We start from the raw sequence: 18,716 nt of genomic DNA, 5'->3' as shown, positions 1-18,716 counted from the left end.
ATTAAATAATCTTATCGAGAGAATCTCTCGGACTACACCCGGTGGGTGTAGCACGATCCTCTAAAGAGTTGCAAGAGTACTACTGTTACTCTGATACCAATTTCTAGCATGGGAATTAGATTTACGAGGTCTTTAATTCAACTTAAAGCGTTTACGAAGTCTATAAAATTAGAACGACTTATCGATTTTATAAAAGTACTGTTTATCAAACATGATCAATATCTTTCAACTTAAACTCTTCCTCCTTTTAACTTTATCTATATCGATCAATTGCAATTTGCAATATCCATCCATTTAATTTATAACCCAAAAATATAACTTATTCATGCAATTTGAATTTAAAAATGATATATAAAATCTTGCTTACGTGCCAAAATTTCCACCATTAATTAATTGGAAACAATCGTTTGGATTTAAGAAAATCTACCCATATTTTAAATAATTAAATTTTGCTACTTATAAGTTGGTACGGTACTAATTAAACTGTAACCAGATAACTTATGGTGAAATTCATTATAATTACAAGAAAAAAAATGATAAATAAAAGTACGTTCTTTAATTTATAAGGCCGCTTCCCTGAATTGGGTGTATCAATAAATAAATTTGTAAATAGTATAATATAAAAACATTTATATTTCTTTATTCAAAAGAATCAAAATTAATTGTAAGTATCAAATTTGAGCTGGCGCATGTTAATTTGCTTATTAGTAGTATTTTCTAAGGAAAAAAAGATAATTTTATTCTAAGGCATCTACATCATACACAATCTATATGGTATAATTTGATTTATAAGATTCAAATTTTAAAATTTATTTTTCAAATACAATTATGTCATGTAGATCGATGATCATGTCATGTGGTGTAGAGACATTAGAATAACATTGTTCGGAAAAAAAATATTACCATGTACAACAAATACAAAACGACCGTCGACATGACATATTTTGATGCTCTCAAATTGAAAATTAAACTCATTTTCAGCATCAAATTAAGTCCTAAATTTTGTTTTGGCATGCCATGTTTATAAAATATTTCCAACCCAATATTCATATGTTTCTGTTTTAGTACTACATGATCTATAATTAGTTGAAGGGTAACCTAATCATTAATGTGATCTCCTACTTTTTTTCAAAAAACTAATTTCCAGCCTGTTTTTTTTCCACTATTTTTGCTGGGATTGGCCTAATAATACGTAAATTCAAGCTATCCAACACTCAACCCACAAAAGAAAGCGTGTCAAATAACAAATCAAAATTAAATTAACTTCCTTTCCTGTATATCCGAACAAAAATTGTTGATAATATCCAAAATCCAAGGATCGGAGTTGGGAGAGATTTTAGGGTTTGAACAGATTATCATCGATCGAGGATAAGATAGTTGAAACGATCAAACTTCCTGTTATTAAGATTACCCTTATGCCGTCGGGAGTAGATATATAAAAAGGACTCACAGACGTAGGGAACAGTACTACTACTTGCTTTTATATATAATTCATTACCTTCAGTTCTTCAGGCCGCGGCCAAACTCTTCCTGGCTTTCCATCACACATCATTGACCGATCGATCGATCAGCCAGGGAAAAGTAAGGCTAATCTGCAACCATGCCTGCAATCGTTATTTCAGAATCTGGAGGTGGGCAAGACTTCCCCGCCAAGCTTACAGGGCAGGTTGTCGTCTGTAGTGTTATCGCCGCCTTTGGAGGCCTTATGTTTGGCTACGATATTGGCATCTCCGGTACGTAAAGCATACAAGCAAGCATGATTTCATGAACGTTTGTTCGTCTGTCTGTCTGTCTGTACGTCTGTCTTTTTTTTTTTTTATACGTTTTGCATGTCGTGGCTGAGAAGTTTGGTTTAATGCTTTGTTTTATCGTTGTTACAGGGGGAGTGACTTCAATGGATGATTTCTTGATTAAATTCTTTCCTGCTGTTTATGAAAAGAAGCACCGAGCCCAGGAAAACAACTACTGCAAGTACGATAATCAGTATCTCCAGCTCTTTACTTCTTCACTTTATCTTGCAGCCATCGTGGCTTCGTTTTTCGCATCCATGGCTTGCAAGAAGTTTGGCCGGAAACCAGTAATCCAAGCCGCCTCTGTTTTCTTTGTTGCCGGAGCCATTTTAAACACTGTTGCCAAAGATCTACTGATGTTGATCTTAGGCAGGTTGTGTCTTGGCGCTGGAGTTGGGTTTGGTAACCAGGTATCAATATCATCACGGGCATAATTATTTTCCATTTCTTTTCTTAACAATTAAATTAGGTAGAGCATACAATCAAATAAGGTATTTTTATTTGGGCGTCACATGCTAATTATAGAGAAATCTTGTTTGCAGTCTTCAAATAGAGATGATATGTGCAAACCTTAATTCATTAAATAGAAAAAAATATCATTTTAAGAAATATATTATTATAATTTTAAAAAATTTTAAAGACTAAATTAATTAGGCTTGCACATGCACGTAGTCTCTAAATGGAGACTGTAAGTAGTATATATGAGATAAATTCTTTTTCAAATTAGAATCTAAGACTTAGGATTCAATTGGACACTCCATGGAGTATTTCATAATTTTTTGAATAGTAGTAAAAATGTTTAGATTGTGATATTTTAATGGAGTTTGAAAAATTAGAGAGAAGATTTGAATAAAAATATTATAAAAAATTAATTTTTTGTGTTTTTAATATTAAAAATTCAAACAATTATTTAATATTATATTCAAAATTGTCTTGATTTTTGTGGATAAGTTTTATTTAATGCCGACCGGCCACGTGCTAATAGTTTAACCGCTTGAACGCATGAGAGAATATATCCCAGTTATGATCATCATATTGCACCCTGTGTTATTTAATTAAAAGAATACAGTAGGTTTCTCAATCGCTGATCCTGATGTTTTCAATGCATGAACAGGCAGTACCGTTGTTCATATCAGAAATTGCTCCGGCCAAGTACAGGGGAGGCCTGAACATCTGCTTTCAGTTGCTTATCACAGTCGGCATTCTGTGCGCAAACGTGATTAATTATTTCACGTCAAACATGCACCCATACGGCTGGAGAGTGTCGCTAGGGGGTGCCGCGGTGCCCGCCATAATTCTTCTCGTCGGATCCATCGTCATCGTCGAGACGCCCACCAGCCTAATCGAGCGTGGGAAGGAAGACCAAGGCTTGAAAACTCTGAGGAAGATTAGGGGCGTGGAAGATGTAGAGAAAGAATTCAACGAACTAGTGCACGCCACTGAAGTGGCTAACCAAGCCAAGCACGCCTACAGAAGTCTCATGAAACGCAACAGCAGGCCTCAGCTCATTTGTTCTGCGCTTCTTCAGGTCTTCCAGCAGCTTACAGGAATCAACGTCATCATGTTTTATGCACCAGTACTGTTTCAGACCATGGGATTCAAGAGCGATGGATCGTTGTTATCTGCCGTCGTTACCGGTTTGGTTAACGTGTTATCCACATTGGTTGCAGTTTTCTCGGTTGACAGAATCGGGAGGAGGAAATTGCTCATCGAAGCTGCCGTTCAAATGCTTGTAGCCCAGGTAAGGAAAAAATTAGAAGCACAGAAAGGTATATATAATTAATATCTTGAATATTTACTCATCGATCCATTCAGTTTTTTTCTAGATTTGTTTCTCATTTTGTTTTGTGAAGAGTTTCTTATTCATGGGGATGTGACATACTTGGAACTGGACCCATTGATGTGAGACTCGTGTCTCACGTTTAATGGGTCCAATTTCAACGAGAGCTAGACACATGAAGTGTTGCCCGAGACGATAAGTCTCTAGCATGCATGTTTTTACGTGTTACTAAATTGTGCATGTTTTGTGTTTTTGCAGTCTGTAATGGGAGCGATACTTGCAGTCCATTTGAAAGCTTCAAACGAGATGCCAAGCAATTATGCACTGTTCGTGGTGTTCTTGGTCTGTCTTTTCGTGTCCGGTTTTGCATGGTCTTGGGGTCCTTTGGGCTGGCTAATTCCTAGTGAAATCTTCCCACTCGAGACTCGAAGTGCTGGGTTCTTCTTTGCTGTCAGCACCAACATGCTTTTCACCTTCCTCATTGCTCAAGCGTTCCTCACAATGCTGTGCCATATGCGGTCTGGGATCTTCTTCTTCTTCGTGGCATGGATTGTTTTGATGGGTTCCTTTGCCATCTTCTTCCTGCCTGAAACAAAGGGAGTTCCCATTGATGAAATGAATGAAAGAGTGTGGAAGAAGCATTGGTTCTGGAAGAGGTACTTTGATGACGACGACAGAGAGATGCAAGCTAAAGCAGAGGAAAAGCAACTGGCTTGATCAAGATTATTCTTTTTTTGCTCCCTTAATTTAGTACAGACTTATGTGTACGTCGTCATTATTAATTAGTTTGGGATGATTTTTAAAATCAGTACATATTTTCTGCTAAATATTTGTGCTTGATCATGATCTAAATTCATATATATATATATAGTTGACAATAATTTTATCGGAATTACTATTAAAATTGAAAAGTATTTATATTACTTGCGAGTCAATGTGGAGGACATTGCATGTACATACAGAACTTGATTTATAAGAAGAAATTAAATAGAAAATATATATATAAGCCTTATTTTTTATACACCCACCACATCACTGATGTGAAAGTTTATACAAAAATAAACTTATAAACTGACATGATATTCTAAAGTTATTTTTATTACTTTTATTGTAAAATAAAAATGGCGCATCATATAGAAGACATGTAATTATCAGTTTGTGAATTTTATTTTATGGGATTTTTTTTGTTTCTAACACTTTTTAAAAAGAATAATATTGGATATAGTCGTAGAATGTACAAACGTCGCACAATCATTTTAAAAAATAGTAAGATCCACAATGAGAAAATTAGTTTTTTTATCTGGATCTCGTATTTACTTACTTTTTCAAAAGAATTGTGCAACGCTTGCGCTGTACTCCATGACTAGAAATATTATTTCTTTTTAAAAAATAATTGGCATTTTGATTTTTTTTTTTAATTATATTGGGTTGTATTATAAATGGTACGTTAACCAGTGTAAAGAAAGTTTACTAGGAAATTGAGTATGACATTTAAATAGCAAATTATCTTTATGAAACGGAAAATGTTTGTCTTCAGCATTGTGATTGAATTACAAGACAAGCAGCTTGCAAATTGATAAGTATTACATGCTTCTTTGTGATACTCTGTCACCCTATTCTCATCTCATCTTATCTTAATTTTCTAAACCAAACCTCAATTTTATGCTTACAGGTTTTGAGAAAATTGATAGGTATTGTAAATTGTAAATTCTCTCGAAAATTGATAAGTATTATATGCTTCTTTGTTATACTCCATCACCCTATTCTCTGAAAAATGCAAAGCAAATGCAGCAATTCAAAGCCAGCCTTGTGTTCATGACATATTCTTCATTTGTCCCTGGCATACCTTCATTTGTTATTCGTTCATGACATGTTTTTCAGTCTTGTATTTTCTCTTCATGTACATTCTAGTGCTGCTGAATTGTTTTTTTGACTTGCTAGTGGAGTCTTTTGTAATGGAACTATAAATGTAATGAGGGAGCATCTGATTTTTGCTAGTGGCTTCTTTTTCGACTTGCTGGTGAACTTGCTTTATTGTAATGTACTTGTTGGACGTTGCTGGCGGACTTGCTACTGGGATTGCTTTTTTGACTTGGGTCTTTGTTAATGGAAGTACAAATGTAATGAAGCAGCATCTGTTGTAATGGACTTGTTGGTTGGTCTAGTGATGATTTTGTAATGGATGTTGATCAATTGAAAACTTCTATACACTATATTATTATCTTATTTTTATTTCACTAGATGACACATTTGTCATCGTTAGATTATCCTTTATTAGAAGATTCTTTATCATCCAATAGTGATAAATATACCATATCTTATATAGTGGAATGAGAGTATGATATATAGTATTATTCTTATCAATTTTATTAATTAATTCTGTGTGATTTGTAATGGATTTTGAATTGAAAGTCTGACATATAATGCGAGGACCGGGTTTTCTCTTTGTTTTTGTGGTGAACTTGTTGGTTTATAATGTACTAATGTATGCCAATATAAGGGAACATCTATAACTATATAAAAAATATTGATTATGCAATTTGTGTTGTTGTCAATGATCCATATGGCTTGAATGCCTGTGCAGAGAAACTTGAAGCTAAAGATGTTGTAATTCCATTTGACTTGCTAAGTTCTATCATCTGGTTTTCATCCTCTCGTTGGAGTTTCTGTGGTGAGATTAAAGAATGTGAAGTCTCCAAGAAGCCTGGCCAAAAGTCCCCCCAGGTCATCTGGTTCCATCCTCATTTATCTTCTTCCCCTTGCTTTGCATCCCTTCACCCTTTCTTTATGTCACTTCCTCTTTACTTTATGCCACTTACCCCATCTTCCTCTTGACACTCTGCACCCCCTGAGCCTTTTATCATTTCCTTCTTTCTTCTCATTTTTCCCTCTTGATGAGACCCTTCCTTTGGGCTGGGCCTAGGAAATACAATGGGTCTGTTATATTTTATCATTTACAATAACAAATAAATTAGATAAAAAATAATAATAAAAATATTAAATTATTAATATTTTATTATTATATAGATTATATATAGATAATCCAATATATGGATAAGATTTAAATGAAATGAGCAAAAGGCAAAACATATGAAATTAGCCAAAATTTGACTTTGCATTTACCTAATTTAATGAGAATACTCTAAGTAATGCAGATGATGTTATCTACACCCGAGCTGCAAATAGAAAGCCCTTTCCAATAATTTTAGCCTACGTTTGGATGCTAGGGTAATTTTAAATGATTTGTAAATAATATTAAAAAAATAATAAATAATAATAAAAAAATAGTAAAATATTTGTAAATTAATAATTAATAACAGTGAAATAGTATGAGATTACTTCACTTATCAAACACATACTTATTATTATGGAAAATGTTGTATCCACTGAAGATACCCATAGATAAAAGCTACTGATTTTTTTATTTTTTTTAATTTAATGATTAAAGAAATGTTTTTTAATAAATTCATATTTTTAAAAATATTTTTAAAAAATCAAAAAATAAAAAGTACACGTCGGTGGTCACTCTCGCGGCTGTAGCAGTCAGTTATTATTATTTTATATCAATTAATAATTATTGGCTAGTAGACCTTGACCATGACATAAACCTGCACGAGTACTGCTAAAGCCACCACTAGCTCTAGCATATATTTTTTTATGTATTTTTTTTTATAATTATGTTTTATAAAATTTTTTTAATATTTTTAAATATTTTAAAAAAGTTAAAAAAATTTATAATATTATTAAAAAATACTTTCTTAATCATGAAGTAAAAAAAAATTATTAAAAAATATTTTCTTAATCACGAAGTAAAAAAAATTATTTCCTGATTAAAGAAATATTTTTTAATAATATTATTATTTTTATTTTTATTTTTTTAAATATTTAAAATTATTAAAAAAATTTATATAAAAATAATTATAAAAAAAAATATATTAAAAAACACATGATAGAATCAACGATAACTCTCAACTGGACAGCGGTGGCTCTATCATTTTTCAAACCTGCATTGGTCTTCCTGGTCATACGTATAATGACATATTTTCCCGTCAATAAAGGTCACTGGCTATGGGGCAGCCTGGTCGAGTAATCTGAAGAAAAACAAACAAATAAATTCCATTGACCTGGTCAACCGATAACCATGGACCAAAAAAGTCTGTTTGGTATGGCTCTCTCATTTTTTTTTTTTAAATTATAAAATGATATAAATATAATTATCCAATAAAATATTATTATTCTTTGAATTCAAACCCTTCAAGATAAAATAAGATTTAAATAAGTTTAGAAAATAAGTATAATTTATTTATAAATTGTGTAAATATTGAAAAATTAACTTTGTCTTCAATTACATCAGTATAAAATGAATGACAAATCAAGAGCGAAGATATAGGAGTTTTTATTTTATTTTAAATGAATGTAAAAAAAGATAAAATCATGTGTCAAACTTTTGAGAGGCATATAAATAAAATGAGTAATTTGATAAATTTTAAAATAAAAAATTTTATTCAGCAATTCTACATTACATACTTGCTGTGAGGAAAATAAAAAATAGTTATTCTACTCAGCAGCTGTACACATGTACACTACACACTTACAGAGGGGAAAAAAGTATGTGTGTGATGTGGGGCTGGTGAATAGAGTTTTTCAAAATATAAAAAGATAAAAATAAATAAATAAGAATTTATCTACTCAATAGCCTTACATCACACATCTGTTGAGAAAAAAATAAGAAGATAAAAAATAAAAACAGGTGTGTGACGTAAAGTTGCTAAGTAAAATTTTTCAAAAAATAAAAACTCACGTCAGTAGGTGTTTATTGTAAAGCGCTAAATTGAATAACTCATTTTAAAAGCCTAGAGATGTTAGCAAATAAATTCTTTGGAAATTTTACTTCTACTTATAAGAATTAATGATGGAGTTTTCCACAAAATCAACACGGGACAAAACAAGGGTGTATAATCCTTATTTTCCTTATCATAATCAATAATGGAGTAAATTGATTCCCACTAAGAAATCTATTATTTTCGGTTCGAAAGCCATCATGAATGGTATTTGTTAAGAATATAATACAAGTAATTAAATCTATCTCTTTCTATTAGTTTAATTTTTTTTTGACAAGTTGTGATTTTACATAGTATTAGAGCAGAAATCTTAAGTTCGAACCCTAACTCTACATTCTACCTCATTTAATTAAAGGAAAATGATAGTGTAACTTCTAAATATGTCCACCAGATATGATCACACATATATTTTTATTTTTTATTTTTTTTCTTAATGGTTAAGGCCGAAGTGACTATTAGTGAATTTATTATTTATTTATTTTTTCTTAATGATAAAATATGTTTAAAAAATACTTAAAGAAAAAGAAAAAAAAAACTCATTTGCACTGGTGTGCATATTTGGGATGCACATTTTGTGTGCACCCTAATATTATCCTTAATTAAATATTCCACGTATTGGGTCATTCATTGATTAAGAGTTTAGCCCACATGTGACTGACATGAGGAAAAATATTAAAAATATAATATAAATAATTAAATATACATCTTTTCATCAGTTTAAATTTTTAAGATAAATGATAATTTTATAATATTTATGTAAATTTGGCTATCCAGCATTGTGAAACTCAAATTGCTTCTAAGCATCAATGTAGTCCTCTATCTTAATAATGCAGAATCAACTGCGCACTGTATGTTGCAGAAGGTGATCATTTGATTGTAGGGGTATGGAAACAAATCTTCTGCCATCTTTAGTCAATATAGATATGGGCAGGTTTGGGGGGTGGGATGAGACACAAAATTATCATCTCGTCTCATCTCATCATTACACCTTTTTCAAATCCACATACAAAATATAATAAACAAATCAATTTTTTCAAATCCCAATTCAACTTTTTCAAATCTCAATATAATAATAATACTAAAACATAATATGTTAAACAATAAAACAAAACACAAAATTCTCATCTCACCCCCCAAACCTGCCCTGAAAGGAACAAGTGGGCCGTATCATTTCAACCTGGCTCCAGCTACGCCTCAACTGGGGTGGGAAGAAAAAATCCATACAATTTTTTATTATTCACACAACTTCTATACATTATATTTTTTTTAATTTTTATTATTTTATTATTTTATCAAATATTTAATATATAAATAATAAATAAAAAAATTGAATTAGTTTAAAAAATAATAAACTCAAAAAAAATTTTAAAAAATTAAATTTTAAAAAAATATAATGCGTAGAAGTTGAAGAGATTGTATAGCATTGCTCTTGTCGAAAACTCTAGAAAATCGATTGATGTGACATAATTACACGTTAGTCGAGATATATTAAAAAAAAAAGTCTGACTAAAACATAAGCAATTGCACGATCTCGGGGTTGGGATCTTTTATTTGTGCAAGTAGACTTTCTTCTCTTAGATTCCAAAGCTTCTTTATCTGGACGTCATCTTGGAGCATAACCGATTTCCTGGCAATTTGTAGCCTAAGAAAAGTAGTTCTTAGAGATTAGATTGTTCATCTCGTCCTGGATTCTCTGAAGGTATGGACACAGTAGAAGAAAACAAACCAGAAATTCTTTTGCATCAACACCAATCGTTGCACATTAATTAGCAAAAGGGTAAGGAAATTGAGAAAACAATTCATAGAAGTGAAAACAACGAACCCATTTGACGGATAAATTTCAAGAAAAAAGAATGAACTTTGTGTGCGTATAAGGTTTTTGAGGTTAAGTGCGCGTCATAATAGAAGTTTCTTGTTCAATTTTGCATGATTTCTTAGATATTAAACTCAATGTTCAAGAGAGCTAACCTCGTCTTTACGATCAAACCCACAACAAAAACCGAAATTTCAACAAATCCGTGAAACAAAATCCACGAAATTTGACGTTGAAAACATTTTTCCACCAAAGAAAAAAAAGAAGAAAAAATTCTGGCGAAGCAACAAAATTTTCAAGCCAATGTAAGATCGGCGGATTCAACAATGAAATCAAATTTCTCTTTCCATTACACAAAACGATCCTACTTTAGGCAACTCACAATAATGTCCCCATGGAGATGGAGAGGGATGGATTGTATCTCTCACAATACATATAAGAAGCTTATCTTTTCTTCTCTATCTCTATCTCATTTTGATATATATTCCTTCTGATTCAGCGTATTGCGTAGCTGAATCTCCTTCGCTTTCTTCTTCAAGGTTTGAATCGGGCGGCTAAGATTGTTTTCATATTTTATCTTGTTAGGAACTTGGACCTCCCAAATTCACCCCCTAGGATCCACCCTTTGATGAAATATGAAGAAAGACAGAGAAATAATTACAACACAAAAATTTACGTGGAAATTTTCAAAAACAGGAGAAAAAACAACCAGACCCAGATAAGAAAATACACTATATAAAAAATTATTACAATCACACAATTTTTCTCCTCACCCCAAATGACACCCACAAAGCTTCCCCACTAGCAAAACTTTAACTCTTACCTCTTTCCCTTTTACAAGAAAAGGCTAATAGAAGAATTTTACTAGAGTCATAAGTTACTAAATAAGTTTATGATTTGGTGTAATTAACTAAGAGGCCAAGTATCCCTATTTATAGGCCTTGAGGCCTACTCCTTACTTTTCACCCATCGGTGTGGGACTCCAAAGGAGCAAACCCAACAATCTCCACCTTGCGACTTTGGCTGATCCCATAACCATGCTCTACCGCAATGAAGATCTTCATAACTTCCGATATCATGCTCCATCATAAAAGTATACCCACTCAGAATAAACCAATTCCAAGCATTTCAATTTTGGCCCATGTCGAAAATAACCTTGCTGAAAAATTATGGTGCAACTTCCACGTTTGGCTTTCCTGGAAGTTCATCAGCCATCAACATAAATTTCCACCACACACCCTGCATTAATGCCAAACCAATGCCTGTGTGCAAACTTGTGGACCCGCTAACATTAACACATCCTCTATCATGGTAACTTTGGAAATTAGCAGCATGCCATGAAGATATATATGTCCCTTTAACAGATATCGTCTTCCATGGAGAGAGACACAACATTAGTTTCATTACCAGTATCTCAATTTACTGACTTGGAACCACTTGCCGAACCTGCTCATGCTCTTAGACAATTTTTCTTTACGTGCCCAGATTGTCCACACCTCCAGCAGACTACTTTCATCTTCATGGAATTATTCTTTTTTCCATTACCAGCTACTACCAATGCTAAGTTTTCAGGTGGACCATTTCTTCCACCACATAATCTTCTTTCTTCAGAAAAAAGTTTACTGTTAACCTCTGAAAAACTTATTTTCTCCTTCTCATGTATCAAAATAAGCTTCATATGCTCATAGGAAGGTGAAAGAGACCAGATGAGCCTCAAGGCTTGATCCGCATCATCAATTTTAGCTCCAATAGATTCTAACTCAGAGACAATGCCATTGAGAACACTTAAATGATCTGAAATAGTTGTACCTTCACTCATCTGCAGTGTATGAAACTGCTCATTTAGGTACACCCGATTTGAGACGCATTTCGTCTTATACAACTCTTCGAGCTTTTCCCAGAGTTCTTTTGCCGTAAATATTCCATGTATATTTGCAAGAACATTCTTTGCCAAGCACAGACGTATCGCATTTGCTGCTCTCAAATCCAGAGTTTTCAAATCTTCATCGCTCATTACAAATCTGTTCTTTGTTTCATCAGTCATGCTAGTATCACTGCTGACTTAAGGGGTTGGTCTGCCCTTCAACGCCTTGTGTAATTCTGATTGAATCAAAACATCATTGACTTGAACTTGCCACAAGTCAAAATTGATTCTCCCATCAAATTTCTCCACCTCATATCTGATAGAATTTGAAGCCTTACTTCCTGACATTGCCTCGATGAATTTTACCGTAGAAATGAATGGTACTCACTAAGTAAGTTCCTAGGAAAGATTATTCTTTCCTAGACAGAACTTCAAAGTTTCCAGGAAAGATTGGAGGGTCACACTGGACCACTTAAATACCAATCTCCTAAACAGAACCTCCTTAGACTGTACGTATTCACACTACCACACCAAAGCTCCACCCACCAAAAAGAAGCTAGTGGCTCTGATACCACTTGTTAGGAATTTGGACCTCCCAAATTCACCCCTAGGATCCACCCTTTGATGAAATATGAAGAAAAATAGAGAAATAATAACAACACAAGAATTTAAGTGGAAACTCCCAAAAACAAGAGAAAAAACCACCAGACCCAGAGAAGAAAATACACTATGTGAAAAATTATTACAATCACACAATTTTTTTCCTCACCCCAAATGACACCCACAAAGCTTCCACACTAGTAAAACTTTAACTCTCACCTCTTTCCCTTTTACAAGAAAAGGCTAATAGAGGAATTTTACTTGAGTCACAAGTTACTAAATAAGCTTATGATTTGGTGTAATTAACTAAGAGGCCAAGTACCTACTCCTTACTTTTCACCCACCGGTGTGGTACTCCAAAGGAGCAAACCCAACATATCTGAGCGAAAGATCTGAGGTATGCAGCAGGCTGATCCGACAATGCTGAGCTTGAGACTTGGTGGTGATTGCAACGGCAGACTCCTTGGTTCTTCTTCTTCCTCTTCCAATTTTGCACCTTCTTTCGATTACTTTTCCTCTGATCTCTCTATCCAATCTCAACTCTTATTTTTCTTTGGATTTGCTTTTTTTCACAGTAATGGATTTTGATTTTACATGGAGTGGAAGAGGGAGGAGAAAACAAAATGGGGAGGGAGAGGGAGGGAGAAATGAAATTTCAAAGGAGAGAGGGGGAACGAAATGGAAAGGGAGAGAAGAAGAAAACGAAACGGGTGAAAAACTCTTAAATGACGTGGACAAGCCGGTTGCACGTCGATTTCACCAAGCGGTTGCCTCAATCATTTTTCTTCCAGCCTTAGTTCCTACGCCCATTCTTATGTCTTGTTTGGATTAAAAAATATCTCAATTCATCTAATTTTATCAAATTTTTAAATAAAATATAATAAATAATTCAAAATTTTCAAATCTCAAAGTAAAAATAATATTAAAAAATAACATTCTAACAATAATTTATTTAACTCTTAACTTTTATCTCATCTCAACTCACTATCCAAACCTCATCTAACAATTTAGGAAGTTATTGTTACGCATGATTTAGGGGTTGTTTGGATGTTGAGATGTTTTCATTCCATCATCACATCTCATCTCAACATCCAATCACTACTCAAATATACACTTTTCAATTTCAAATTTTAATTTTTTTCATCTAATCATTACTTAATTATTACAAAATTTTCAAACTTCCAAACAAAACACAAAAATAATTCAACATTCTCAAATCTCAAAATAAAAATAATATTAAAAAAATATATTATAGCAATATTTTAATTTTATAATAATATTATTCAATATTTTATCTCTCATTTCCTAAACTTTCAAAAAACATCATAATTTCAAATTATTTTACTACTATTCATATATTTCTCATCTCATCTCATTCCGTGAGCATCCCCTAAATCTCTATTTAAAACTATTCCATGTTAATGCAGTAAGAGAGGTGGCTTGACCAACATGATCAGTTCCAAAAACTGATTAGTAATTCTTTTAATCACTCTTATTGATGACTTCCGAACAAATGGGCAAACCTTTTTTCCACTATAATACAGATCCAAAATATTGGTTGATTGTAAGATATTGAATCCTACTTCATACACAATTATTCTACTAGAAAAATAAAGGATCAATCCATTAATGCTTTTTTATTGGGAAAACACTACAAGAGAAATGACATTTTGCAATGATTTTTGTTTTGTTGCAAAAAAAATCGTCGCAATAAGTAATTATTTGCAACGAAAATAAAATCGTCGCAGCTTAGAAACATCGACTTGTAATTTAAACTCGGTGGTCCAGTCACTTTGTTAATTGCAGCGATTTATCATCTTATTGCAGCGAAAAAAATCGACGCAATGAGAAAAAATGTATTGCAACGGAGGAAAATTGTTGCAAATGTCTAATCTAGGGGCGCCAAAACGTGTTTTGTCCCCCCCCCCAGAGTGCAAGTCCCTTCTCCACTTCGATACTCTTCTCCATTTTCGCCTACCTGCAAATCCACCCACACCCACACGGCTTCATCTCCATTTTCGACGTCAAGGCACAAAGCTATGATCTCCTCCACTTCATTTCCCTTCCGCGGAAGCTAGGGTCTTCGTTTCCACCCTTCTCCACTTCAACGCTCTTCCCCATTTTCGCCTACTTGCAAATCCACCCCCCACACATCTTGATCTCCATTTTTGACATCAGGGCCCAAAGCTTATACTCCTCCACTTAATTTTCCTTCCGCGGAAGCTAGGGTTGTCATTTCCTCTCCATACAAAATTGCATGCCTCCATCATTCATCTCGGTGTGATTTGCTTTCAACAATTTTCCATTGGATTGGCGGTCTAGATAGTCGATCGAGACTCTCGAGTATACCTTCTCTCACCACAGGTATCTCTGCAACTCATTTGCTGTTCTCTCCCCCTTCATCCGCGCTAGTTACTTTACAAAAATTGGCATTTTTGTTTGTAGACTAATTTCTAGATGTCTAAATCTAAAAGCATGTCCTTTCTTGCACAATATTTTTTTGTATCTCGGGATTTTCTGCACATGTTGATGTGGGTATTACATTAGGGCAGGATTTTGGCATTGAGTATGATTTTTCCTAACTTAGCAGAGTTGCCTTTCGAAAATTAGCATAGTTTTCTTTTTGGCTCTTAGTGACTTATAGTTTAGGGCAGGGCACCGCTTTTAGTGGCTTTTAGTGCTTGGAGTTTTAACTCAATGAGTTACACTTTTCTTTCCACCATTCTTTGACTAACCAAAAGAATTGTTGTTGAAATGTGTACATTTATGTTATAATTCACATAAGATGTCAAGCTTATTGGCATTCTCAACCTAATAACCACAACGAATTGATATCACCCACTTTTAATTACCTAGTACATGGTTTTTGCACCATTGAACTTCTATAATTTTAACTCTTGGTGTTCAATAGTAACAATGATAACATCAGACATTATGGGTCACCTAAAACTTGTGTAACTTAGATTTGAATTTCAAATTTCCTAATCCAAATATAACTTGTGGGTTCCTAGTAATGTTTTCCAATAGTGTATGATAACTCGTGTAACTTGATATGAGAATATAATGCATCACCCTAGTGTATAAATACATATGAGTTTGGATGGGTTGATGGATTTTATTTGCTACATGTGGTTTCAATGTTCAGTTTGAATGAATGAAGCAGAAGTTGGTTGAATGTTGCATTTAGGAACAACCAAAAAGAGGCAGAGTAAGAACACTGGGTCAACAAGTTTTAGCAAAATTCGCTGCTATTGACCTATACCAGCGATTTATAAATCGCTGTAATTGAGTTCACCAAACCAATAACTCAATTGGTTAATAGTGGCGAAGTTTTATTGCCGAAATTGTCATTTCAAAACCGTTTAGTCAATTTCGGCGATTTTCTTAAATTGCTGGAAAAAACTAGTTCCGGCGATTTTATGTCTTTTAGCGACGGTAGTAAATCGCCGGAATTAATCTTTCCCAACAATTACCATCTGAATCGTTGATTACAATTGCGGCGATATAATGTACTATTCAATTCGTTAGTAAAGAAAACCTTTCTCGGAAATTTTAACTTTCATTGGAGTAGATCAGAAATGGAGCTTTAATATTGGCGAACCTCCAGCAATTTATAAATCGTTGGAAAATGTGATAGGCGGTGATTTTATTATTTTTCCCAGGGAAATTAAATCGCCAGGAAAAATGATTCCCCTTGTAGTGAAATAAAAGGCATGATTTTTATTATACAAGATATTTATCAAAAGAGAAGTGCAATAGATATAAAGAGATTATGAAAAAGTAAATTCATAAATTGGATTTCAGATTTACCTAATTTTTTAAAAAGAATGCACGAATTTTTTTTTTTAATGAAAATAACCTCATAAAAATCTCATTCATCAAATCTCAAGCATTACATTGTCTATTAGCAGCAATAAAAGAATAAATACAATCCAGAACCTCTTCCATCCACACTATTTGATCTTCAACATACTTTAAAGCAAATTTTCTTAAATGGTGAGCAGCTTGATTACTTTCTCCAAACACATATTGTACTTTCCATGAAGATTTGTCCATAAGAATGCTTTTAACATCTTCCAAAATCTGTCCATACCGTTTGCAGTTTTCATCTGAGCTATTAATCTCCTTGATTAAACTCTGGGCATCCCCTTCAAACACTACAACTGTGAGTCCAAGTTCCAAACAGAAAATTACAACTTTCCACAAAGCTAACAACTGCTAAAACTGGTTGAAATACTGAATCTTGAACCTTTGCCATAATAGCAATCACCTCACCCATCGAATCCCTAACCAGAATACCTACACTCATTCGACCAGCTTCCGCCTCTATACCAGCATCCCAATTAATCTTCAAACTGCCAACAATAGGTACCCTCCAAGAGTTTATCCTCACAACTGGATTGGTGAAACTATCATTTGCTTTAGGAGACTCTATTTGTGCTTGCTGAAATTCCTCCATCTCCCTCAAACCACTGCTATAAACAGTCTTGGAGTCAACAAAATTTCCTTAAAAAATAAACTGATTTTGCCTAAGCCAAATCCTCCTCATCACACATGCAACTTGTTCAAGTTTTTTTAGACATAAACTTATATTTAACAACTCCCACAAAATGCAAAAATCCATAGCTCTACTATCCCACTTCTGAACCACACTAAACTGATCTGCCCATACATTAGAGGTAGCCATACAACTCCATACCACATGACTAGTCTCTTCAACCTATTTGCAGATGGGACACAGAGTTGAATCAACAACCCCATGCCTAGCCAAATTCTTCCTTGTAGGTAGCCCTTCGTGAATAGTTTTCTAGATAAAAGTATTCACAGGGGACTTCCATCTTCCGTATATGCTGAAAACCCCCTTTAATCTCATCTTTATTTGAATGCTCCCCACTAAACTGCCTCTTCTATTGAACAACAAGAAAATAAGCACTTTTGACACTAAATTTACCATCTCTACTCATACCCCAAATCAACTTATTCTCTTTTCCCAACTTACTCAAAGGAAGACTGCACATAACACTTGCCTCTTCCTCACTCATAATCTGGTAAACTAAATCTATTTTCCACACATTTTCTTCAGCATCAATCAATGCACACACTAAGTCATCTTGCCTCAACAATTTAACAGGAGACTGCACTTTAAAAGTAGTTTGAGTGGGCAACCAATTATCCTTCCAGATATGCACTTTTTCCCCATTTCCAACCATCCATCTCAACCCATCTCTCACAAAGATACTGCCCCCTAAAATTCCTCCATATATATGAAGGAAATTGTCCCAATTTTGCAGACAAAAGATCCCCCTACCGATAGTATTTTTCTTTTAATATAGTAGCAGTCAAAGAACAAGGGTTATAAATTAACCTCCACACTTGTTTAGCTAACAAGACTTTGTTAAAATATAAAAAATCCATGAATCCCCAATGCTTTTAGACTCCCCTACCTTATCCCATGTAACTCACTGCATTCGTTTACCCTGTTCCACACTAGTCCACCAGAAATTAGCAACTAAAGAAGATATCTCAGCACATAACCTTTTAGGAAAACAGAACACACTCATGGCATAAGTGGGAATAGATTGCAAACTAGTCTTAATGAGTACCTCTTTCCCAGCTTGGGAAAGAAATACAGTTTTCTAACTTTGAATCTTATTCTAAATCCTTTCTTTTATGCCTTGAAAAGAATTGTACTTAGATCTCCCAACTATAGTGGACAAACCCAAATACTTCTCCAAATCCCCACAAGCTCTAGCATCTGAAACTCTCAGCAACAATTCTCTAGTTTCAATCCTAATATTCCCACTAAAAACAATAAAAGTTTTATGAATATTTAATTTTTGCCTAGAGGCCCTTCATAAATATTCAGCAAACTTCTCAAACAAATCCAATCCTCCAAAGTGGCTTTAGAAACCAAAATACAATCATCTGCAAAAAACAAATGATTCAACCTGGTTCCACCCCTTGCTACAACTGTCCCTTTAATCCATTCCTTCTTTTCTGCATTATTAATAAAAGCAATAAAACCTTA

General features: G+C 33.7%; 1 protein-coding gene across 1 annotated transcript; it reads left to right on the top strand.

Annotated features, from left to right (window-relative positions):
• The first annotated feature begins 1,461 nt into the window (after nucleotides 1-1,461).
• On the top strand, nucleotides 1,462-4,493 carry LOC109007643 (sugar transport protein 8-like). Its single transcript, XM_018987400.2, has 4 exons — nucleotides 1,462-1,733; nucleotides 1,881-2,200; nucleotides 2,905-3,531; nucleotides 3,829-4,493. The coding sequence occupies exons 1-4, from the start codon at nucleotides 1,601-1,603 to the stop codon at nucleotides 4,285-4,287; spliced, it is 1,539 nt and encodes a 512-aa protein (XP_018842945.1). The 5' UTR covers nucleotides 1,462-1,600; the 3' UTR covers nucleotides 4,288-4,493.
• Nucleotides 4,494-18,716: the final 14,223 nt, after the last annotated feature.

Source organism: Juglans regia, chromosome 5, assembly GCF_001411555.2.
Source record: "Juglans regia cultivar Chandler chromosome 5, Walnut 2.0, whole genome shotgun sequence".
NCBI lineage: Eukaryota > Viridiplantae > Streptophyta > Magnoliopsida > Fagales > Juglandaceae > Juglans > Juglans regia.
Note: the sequence above shows the minus strand (reverse complement) of the source record. Positions and strands in the feature narration are given on the sequence as shown.